Source organism: Arachis duranensis, chromosome 5 (genome assembly GCF_000817695.3).
Source record: "Arachis duranensis cultivar V14167 chromosome 5, aradu.V14167.gnm2.J7QH, whole genome shotgun sequence".
NCBI lineage: Eukaryota > Viridiplantae > Streptophyta > Magnoliopsida > Fabales > Fabaceae > Arachis > Arachis duranensis.
In genome coordinates, this window is record NC_029776.3 from 86,596,004 (window position 1) to 86,606,021 (window position 10,018).

General features: G+C 33.4%; 2 protein-coding genes across 2 annotated transcripts in view; one reads left to right on the forward strand and one right to left on the reverse strand.

Annotated features, from left to right (window-relative positions):
* Positions 1 to 409, reverse strand: part of LOC107490128 (uncharacterized) — a 6,762-nt gene extending 6,353 nt beyond the window's left edge. The window contains 2 exon segments of the mRNA XM_016110894.3: positions 23 to 50; positions 154 to 409. Coding sequence (XP_015966380.1) covers positions 23 to 50; positions 154 to 279 — 154 coding nt within the window. The 5' untranslated portion in view covers positions 280 to 409.
* Positions 410 to 1,941: 1,532 nt separating this feature from the next.
* Positions 1,942 to 5,641, forward strand: LOC107490099 (pollen receptor-like kinase 1). The gene is made up of 4 exons (XM_016110867.3): positions 1,942 to 2,647; positions 3,038 to 3,293; positions 3,880 to 4,250; positions 4,759 to 5,641. The coding sequence occupies exons 1-4, from the start codon at positions 2,005 to 2,007 to the stop codon at positions 5,349 to 5,351; spliced, it is 1,863 nt and encodes a 620-aa protein (XP_015966353.1). The 5' UTR covers positions 1,942 to 2,004; the 3' UTR covers positions 5,352 to 5,641.
* The last annotated feature ends 4,377 nt before the right edge of the window (positions 5,642 to 10,018 follow it).

The following is a 10,018-nucleotide window of genomic DNA, read 5'->3' on the forward strand; positions in this document are numbered from 1 at the left end:
GTGCAGTGGTGATAGTTATTACCAACTATAACCAAATTGAGCTTCGCACACTGCACAGAGAAAATTAGAAATTAAAAGAAAATTAGATTGATATTCAAACAATTCAATGAAACAAAAAGAGGAAAACAAAAGAATATAAGAAAATGAAATTACGTTGAAAATCTGAAAGGCCTTTCCAACGCTGACAGTGACGAAAGTTTCGGTGCCGAGTCTCTGAACCGAAACAGGGACACCGCTTGTTATGCATCCAATGGCTCTAAAAGGTTCGAATATTCCCATTCCTTCTTCTTCTTCTTCTATGAAATGAACACGCACTCTCTCTCACCACCAACCATGGCTCGTGGCTTCGCAGGGTTTAGGAGTTCGGGTTTTCAGTTTTGCGTCACCACACTTTGGACATAGAAACGCACCGTTTTAGTTGTTATTCTTTCTGTTGAGACACATTTCTCTCCTGTGAATAGTAAAATGTGAAATGACACTTTGGTCCTTTCTACTTATTACTTGTTTATAAATTTTTCCTTAACTATCCCTTTACTCAGGGTTAGTTGTGTATTATTTTATAAGAAGAATTTTAATTATATCGAAACACCAGTGTTCCAATTATTTTAATTATTGATTTAAATTATAATATATATATATATATATTAATTAAAATTAACAGTTAAAATAATTAGAATATCGATACCAAAAAGTAAACAAAACCGTTTACTTATAATCACTTTTTGAATAATATGTTTGAAAACAGTTTCTAGGATCATGAAGCACAAACTAAAATCCGATTCTTCACGAAGTTCAGATACATTTTGACTGATTTTTGGTTAATATGTTTTTGGTTTTCTAACATTGTTGATAATTTTATATTTTTTTTCGTAAACATGATAATTTTATATATTTAGATTAGCGACAATTGTACTTATTTTTATATTTTTACCATTAATCTCATTATATTAATCCAATTATTTTAACAATAAACTAAAAATAATTGTAAATAACAATGGATAGAGTTAGTTGTGAATTACAATACTCATTTTAACTAATAAAATATTTAAAATAAAGATAATTCATATTTATCTCTTTATTTCATTTGGAAAAACAAAAAATAACATTTAAATTACTCGTTAAATTAGTTATTTATATAAAATATATATTTAAATATAAAATATATATTAAAAATAAATTAATTAATATATATTTATATATACGATTATATTATATATATACTAAAATCAGCTATTAAAATTAGCTATCGGTATAAATACATGTTAGAATATAAATACACATTGAAAATAAATTAAACCACACATATATTTATATACAAATATATTAATGATTAATTTTAGTAACTAATTTTAATATAGAAATAATATTTTTGATATTTATACACAAATATATATTAATTAAATTAATAATTGATTTTTAGTGCACATAATATTTTTTCCTTGTAAACAAATCACAGCTAAAAGAGATTTCAAGTGAATATTATATAATAAGAAAATATAAATCAAAGCATATAATTATTATGGATGCAGAGGTCAACATAAAGTCAACCAAATGAAAGGGCTCAAGAATAGGCATGCAACATGCATATGTACATTTCAAAGGCTGGGCGTATATTTCTGATGTTGAATTCAACAAACACATAACATATATTGAAAATAACAAACAAATAAAACGAACAAGAAAAAGAAAAATAAAATAATTATTATCATGATCATTATTATTATTACTTATTATTACTATTACTTCTTCTTGTTTAATTAAGAAGCAACTTCTACTACGTACTATTCTTAGCGTTGTTTCTTAATTTCGTTACCCTGTCCTTGCGTTTCTCATTCTCTTGTTTTCTTGACCAAAATCAGCAACAGCCAAGCCGTTTCTTTCTTCATCCCTAGCACGTTCTCTTCTCTTTCTCTCCGTATTTCTGGATTTTAAATTACCAAAGAGCCCTTTCCCAAGGGCGTGCACGCGGCACCTCTCCTTGTGCGTGTGCCAACCCCTTCCACTATGGCACTCATCCTCGTCACCGCCGTCGTCGCCATCCTCATGATGCACAGCGTGGCCATCGGCGCCTCCGACACCGACCTCCTCCTCAAGTTCAAGGAGTCCCTTCAGGTAAACAACGACGCCTTATCGTCATGGAATTCAACAACGCCTCCATGTAACGGAGCGAAGGCGAATTGGCCTCACATTTTGTGCTATAACGGGAACACATGGGGGATAAAGCTCGAGAGGATGGGGATCAAAGGATCCATCGATGTGGACGCCTTGAAGGGTCTACCATATCTGAGGACACTTAGTCTCATGCACAATAATCTTGAAGGCTCGTGGCCGGAGCTCAACAAATTGCCGGGATTGAAGGCGATCTATCTTTCCGATAACCATTTCTCCGGAGAGATTCCGACCGATGCCTTCGCCGGTTTGCAATGGCTGAAGAAGATTTACTTGTCCAATAACAAGTTTAGTGGTCCGTTGCCAAGTTCGTTATCCACAATGCCAAGGCTTAGAGAGCTGAGGTTGGAGGGAAACCAATTCAGTGGAAATATTCCGAGTATGCCACCGACATTGAGATCAATGAGCCTCGCTGATAATAAATTACAGGGACAAATACCTTCCGATTTGACCAAGTTTCCTCGTGCATCTTTCGCCGGTAACATTTTTTTCCCAAAAATAATAATCGCCTCATACGCCATATTCTTATCATTTATTCTTTGTTTCGCAAAAATTCGCATTCAGTTGTTCTTATGATTTAATTTTTTTTATGTGTATTTATATTTTAACATTTATTTTATATTAGTGACTAATTTTAATATATATGTATATGTAGTATAATTTTAAAAATACTACTCATGTAAACATGAATTCATTTATAAATATAAGCTGACATAATTATAATATGTGTTAATATTATAATTATCATTTTCGTATTAATACATCTTTACATGAGTGATTATATTTAATATCTGAGTTACACTATACAAGTATTTAATTTTTGGCGGGATACATTATGAAGGTATTGATTATTGATGTGTATATTCAGGTAACAAAAAGTTATGTGGAGCGCCATTACGTAACAAATGTCCGTCGAATAAGACATCATTAGCGAGCATAATAGTGCTTGCTATATTTGCTGCGGTGGCAATATTTGTGATTGCAGCAGTGATAGTACTCCTTCTTCACAGAAAAAAACAAAGACAACAACGCAGAGAGCCTTCTTCTTCATTCGAGAGTCCATCAATACCGTCAAGCTTCCACAAGAAAGTAGGAGATCTTTCCGATGATGGTGGTAGCCACAGGTTTTAACTCAGATTTATTCTTTTTTTTTTATCCACAACAGAAACAATCGTTAAAAAAATTAAATTGCGTAATATGTGTCTTTTCACTTTTAGTATTAAAGTAATAAATAAAAAAAGAAGATAAAAAATAATGTAAATATTATTTCTCTAAAAAACTATTACTGAGTTTTTGTTTATCCTCGTTAATTATACAAATAAAAAAAGAGAAAGTATAGGGAGCCAATGACCTAAATGAAGGTTTAGAAAGTATTAGAGATATGATTATTAGTGTTACATTGTCTTATCAGATTACCTTTTTGGGATGAGTGGTTTCAGAATATGGTATTAGAGTTTTAGACCGGAAGATCAAGAGTTCGAACCTTGGTGGATCTAAAATTAGCTTTGACTCCCTTTTTCTATCAACATAGTAATAATGACCAAATGTCAAAAAGCATAATTAAAAATGTTATTTTTTAAATAATTGTTGATTATTACAAAATATGTACTCATTTTATTAGCAATATATTAAAATAGTATTAGACATATTGTGCGAATCATACATGATGTATTATGATTGTATAAAAATTTTCTGGATTAACAACTGTAGGTCTTTAAGGTCAACTGGATCTTCCCGTGGAAGCAAGAAACATAGCATGAGGTTGTCATTTGTGAAGAGGGAGGATGACAGGGAAGAGTTTGATATGCAAGATCTTTTGAAGGCCTCTGCTGAAATTTTGGGCAGTGGTTGTTACAGTTCATCCTATAAGGCTTCTTTGTTAAGTGGACCAATGGTGGTTGTGAAAAGATTCAAGCAGATGAACAATTGCAATAAGGAAGATTTTCAAGAACACATGAGAAGGATTGGGATGTTGAGTCATCCTAATTTGCTTCCTTTGGTAGCTTACTACTACAGAAGGGAAGAGAAGCTCTTGATTACTGATTTTGTTCCTAATGGCAGCTTGGCTGTTCGCCTTCACGGTATGTTCGTTGCCAAGTAAACTACTGTTTTTCACTACGAAATATTTATACACCTAGAATTTTAAGTATGAAAGATTAGATTAATTAGTTCAATAAAACTATAAAATATTGGTAAATTATTTGATAGTTTTATCAAACTAACTCAATTTATGTTTGATGAGTATTGAATTTGTTTAAATTTTTTATTGTTAGAATTGTTAATTCTTTAAATCTTCCATCGTCAAAAATAATACTATATTCTATATCAAAAAAGATTTTCCCCCAATCATTAATTGATTTGACCGAAATATTAATGCACCACTTCTTTTTTATTATATAGAATAAAAATGCTATACTTATATAGAGGATCAGCAACCAAATCAATTATTATGTGTATAAATATATGTGTTAGTTAGTTTATTTTCAAAATATATTTTGTATTTCAACATATATTCTATATGAATGAATAATTTAATTTGGCATGATTGTATATAGAATAGTTATTTATTTATTGAAAAAAAAATTTCAGGACACCAAGCATTGGGGCAACCAAGCCTTGATTGGCCAACAAGATTAAAGATAGTGAAAGGCATATCAAAAGGTCTTGAATATCTATACAAAGAGATGCCAAGTCTAATAGCACCACATGGACATCTAAAATCATCAAATGTTCTTCTAAATGAAAACTATGAACCAGTCCTAACAGATTATGGTTTAGTGCCGGTGATTAATCAAGAGCTTGCATCAGACATTATGGTAATTTACAAGTCACCAGAGTATTTGCAACAAGGCAGAGTTACAAAGAAGACTGATGTTTGGAGCCTTGGGATCTTAATCTTGGAGATCCTAACTGGAAAATTCCCAGCAAATTTCTTGCAACAAGGGAGAGGGAGTGAATTGAGCTTAGCAAATTGGGTTGATTCAGTTGTTCCTGAAGAGTGGAGTAGTGAGGTTTTTGATAAAGAAATGGGTGCAAGCAAAGAAAATGAGGTTGAGATGGCAAAGCTATTAAGGATTGCATTGGCTTGTTGTGAAGCTGATGTTGAAAAGAGATTGGATGTCAAAGAAGCTGTGGATAGAATCCAAGAGGTGAAGGAGAGTGGTGAAATTGATCTTAATTAATAATAATATATAATGGGGGAGATTAATTAATATATGAGTTGATCTTCTTAATTATGATATGAATATGATGAAGCTGACAACAAAGTCTTGTTTCAAAGGCTAAGTGAGATTAGATTATGATGATGATTTGGATCAGGATGTGTAGATGATGATTACAATTGGGTTTGAGAAAAAAGTGTGCTAGGCATGAAAGAATTGGTTGGAATGGTTCATCCATGTATTTAGTTTGTATCATTATTGGGTTTTCCAAATTTGTTTATTCTTTTAAAACTTTTTCTTTTTTCTTTCTTGGTGTGGGTAATATGCAAAATTATGAGGAACAGAGGACCTACAACCAATGATGTAATGCCGTAGGTTGAGGTTACAATTGAGGAGTATGTTGGGCGATTAACATTTTTAGTTAAAAAAATTAGAGTCAGCAAATGTTGGCTCAAATACAAGACAAATACAAAAGAAAAATGTTAGTCGCCTAACATTTTGGAACTGAGAAATTCTTTTATTCTTGATTATTCTTTTTTAAAAGAATTTTTTTTAGTTATTAAAAGTTTGTTGGGATTTAGATTACTATATAGTTTACACATATTTAGTTGTATCTAAATTTTCAAATTATAATCCCAATTTTTATCCATATTTGTTATTGATTATTTATAATTTTATATAGACCCACAACCCCATACACAGACTCATTGGATTTTGACTCTTTGCACAGGACTAACTAAGCAATTTAAAATAAGAAATTGATTAGAAAATATTTAGTGGATTATTCTTATTTCATAATTAATTTATAATACCAGTTTTTTTTCTTCATTGTACATAATCTTACGGAATATAAAAATGGGTAAAGGGATAAAAACAGCTAACAATTATTTTCTTAAACTGTGAAAATGATAGATATTGAACTGAAAAAAAAAAAAACATGAATTGCAAGTATTGGAACTGAATGGAGCATATATTTTTAGTGATCAACATGAAACAAATAAAATAAATTGAGGTAATGTCTAAAATGGTCATTAAAATTTCTAACTCGCTTTAGATTAGTTCCTCATTTTTTAAAATGATTAAATAAGTTTTTCACTATCAAAATCGCGAATTTTTGTTAGTCCAAAGTTACTGGACTTTTTAACGGCGCTGAGATGTACAGTTAACTGCACGCTGATGTGGACACACAATGAGTTCAACTCAAATTGGTACCTCAAATTTAATTAAAACACCTAAATTGATCCAATTCTCACCTATAAAATCCTAACCCTCCAAATGTTCATTTTTATTCTTCGTCTCCACTCATCTCCTCCTCCTCTCCTTGATGTTGTTCATCTTGGCACTAATCTGAAGAATATTTTAAACTCTGGTAACCCTTCGTTTTTACTTTCTAATCCAGCCAAACAACGCCTCTAGTTTCTTTTTGTCTCTGCCATACCTTGAAGTATTCTTTTCTTTGTTCCGAAAGTTTGATGATGTGACAATTCCGAAAATAATGTTCTTCAATTCGGTTTCGGTTGTTTGTGCCGTTTGTTCCGGGATTAACCGAACCACCAGATGGTAGTTATTTTCTACTTCTGACGACATAATCGCTTCTTCTTTGACTTTATTTTTTTATCATTGGAAGTTTTTTATTGTGTTGTTGTTTCTTTATTCTCATTGCCTTTGCTTGCTTGCTTCTTCTTCTTCGGTTGATGTGGTTATGGATGTGTTACTGTCAGTACTAATTTGGAGGATTTGTCATGTTGCGGTGTCGTCGAGTCTGGTGGTGGTGATGGGGGCAATCTTGTTGGTCATTGTTGTTGAAGAGGAGAAGGTTGGAAGAATGAAGGTTGTATAAGGCTTAGAGAATGGGGTTGAATCTATGGCCTTCTTTTACTTTAATGAATTTAGCCTTTACTTGCAAACTTTACTTAAAGTCTGTTTGAATTGTGCAGCGAAAACTTTATGAGACAATTTAGTTTTGTCTCATAAATAATAGAAAGCAGAACTTAGAGTAAAAGAAGAAGAATGACACAAGCATGTATCCTGGTTCAGTTGCCTTGTGCAATGCAACCTACATCCAGTCTCCACCATAACAGTGGTGAAATTTCCACTATAGTTAAAGTATTACATACACCAATTCATAGGATTCACCCAATCCTTTTCTCTCAAGTTTCCAACTAACTTGACTTGGTTATGCTAATACCTAACTATTCACTCTAAATGCTAACCCAACTTAGAAAAGGGCACCTCACAGGTACAAGATACAAGACACATGAAACAACATAAAGAAATCTGAAATCACTCTAGGCTTTTCTCTCAAGTGTGTCACTCAACCTTTTATCACTCATAGGCATTTTCTTGGATTCTCACAATAATCCTTTTACCTCTCAAGAAATTACAAAAAGATATACAATGAAAATGAAATACAAATTGTAAAACATGAAGGAGATTAATGCTTCAATAGCCTTTGTTGCTATAAATTTAACCAGATTCAATTGACTCTGATTAAGTTCTTCATCTTGGCAGAATGCTTCTTTTACTAGAAAACACTGTTCAAAGGTGATGAACTCTTCAGAGAGAAACTCTTTAGAATAAACTCAAAATCTGGTTCTCTCTCCTTACCTTCAAAAAGAAGAAAAAATTTTCTTTTGTACCTCGGTCAATGTTGCTGATTTACTTTCTTCCAAGTCAACTCCTCGAGCTGTGTGCTTCACCAACTTACCATTTCACTATTTTCAATTAAACCCTAAATTAAGAATTTTGAATCCAAGCTTTTTTGCTTGACCGAAAACCTCAGGATCGCAATGAAAAAGTTGTTCAGTGGTAAACCCAGATCTAAACCTTTGAGCTAGAGCTTTTCCCCCAAGAAATAATTTTGGCCTTTGATTCACAGCATTGATTATCAGATATCACTTTCTCCATTTTTCCCAAATTAGAGTAGCAGAGATTTAGGGAAGGAGTGAAGAAAGTAAATTGCATGCAAATGGAAATAAATCACCTTTAACTTCTGACTTAGCTTAAATGGGTTTGATTTGGGTTATTAGACCTTTACTCAGCTTGAGTGATGTACCTAGGTCTTGGATTCTTTTCACTTACCTCTCAACCCATGTGATTTCATTGTCATTTCTCATTTGGGCTTCGTTTGTAAATATTACCCACAATAGCAAATTCTATTTTTTTGTTCCATTTTGGCCTGCTGCTATGTTTATATTTTTGGCCTACAATACTAAATAAGGCCATCAAAACTAATTAGGTGTTTAACCCAATAAAATAATGTTTGTCATCATCAAAATAGGATTAGTTATATACATAACTCAACAATCTCCCCCTTGATGACAAACATAATTATAACATTGATCAAAGGAATTGATTTTGAATAGGGTTAAGTAACTCCATATAAGTGATGTCACTTGTTTTTGTGTTGCTCTCCCTTTTCTTTTCAAGAGTTACTCCCCCTAGATTTGTGCTTTTCTCTTCTTTCCTATTTACACATTCTTATAGAAAACACAATGATGTACTGCACACAATTCAACTTAACTAAGAGATTTTATACAACCAGCAAATAAAATCCAGGCCAATGCCAAACAAAACAGAGCATAATCTTGAACAAAACAGAACAACAAACATGCAAAACAGAGATACATGCAACATATACACCTTATACATAACACACAACACAACACATGTAATTTGTTACTATTACTACTACTACTACTCCCTCTTTTGTCATCAAGGGAGAAAATCTAATCAAATGCAAATCTGCAACTTAAAACCTACAACAAACTACTAATACAAAGTTCAAACATCTAAATAACTGAAATTAAAAGCAACAGTTGTTAAACGGTTTACAGTTATCTGAGACATAATAAAAGAGAGTCCAAAAGTAAAAACAACAGTTTTTATGAGATAAAAGTAAACACAAGGTGGCATCATTTTGAGACAATTTCAGGCATCCGAACCATCTTCTTCAGAACCAGCATCTTCTTCAGGATGAGTGGCAGCATTGTCATCATCTTAGAGGTTATCAATGAATTTCAGAGGCCTCGGTAAGGTACATCCAGCTCCTAAAATTGCTGAGATGGTGGTACGAGTCGGACATCCCATTGTAGAGATCCATGTCGGGAGGCTTGAAGTCCTTGGGGACTTTCACTTTCATGATCTCTTCTATGAATGGGTCTTGTTCTTTGGAGAGGCTGGTCTTGCGATCGGTTCGTGTAGTACGGGTTCGGAGGTTGGCCTCAAGCTTTTGGAGTTTTTCCTTTAGCTTTCAGCGACGTCTTACTTCCTTTTTAAGATCTCGTTCGGTCTCCCTTTGGCGTTCGGTCTCTCGCTCTAGCTGTTTGAGGTAGTTCTGTTGTTCGCGGACTGTGCTTAGTATCTCCGAGATTGGGAGGTGTTTTTCTCCTTCAGGATAGCCTGTCGCCTTAGGTGATGGTGGAGGGGAAAGCGTGATGTCTTGGTCTTCTGTCTGTGTCCCGTCTTCTAGTTCGGATATTGTGTGTCCTTTATGAGGTGGGTTGTTCGCCATGATCGTGAGGTGACTTCCAGGTTCCTCGGCAATGGCGTCAATGTTTCGTGGGTTACCTGAAACCTTGAGTTTGGACCAGTCGTGAGTTCTGGGTCTCCTTCAAGTGTTGGTCTCCGATCTACTGATATTGAGGTGCCGCCTATCTGAGCTTCTCGTGGGAGGTTGGGTGGTGGTA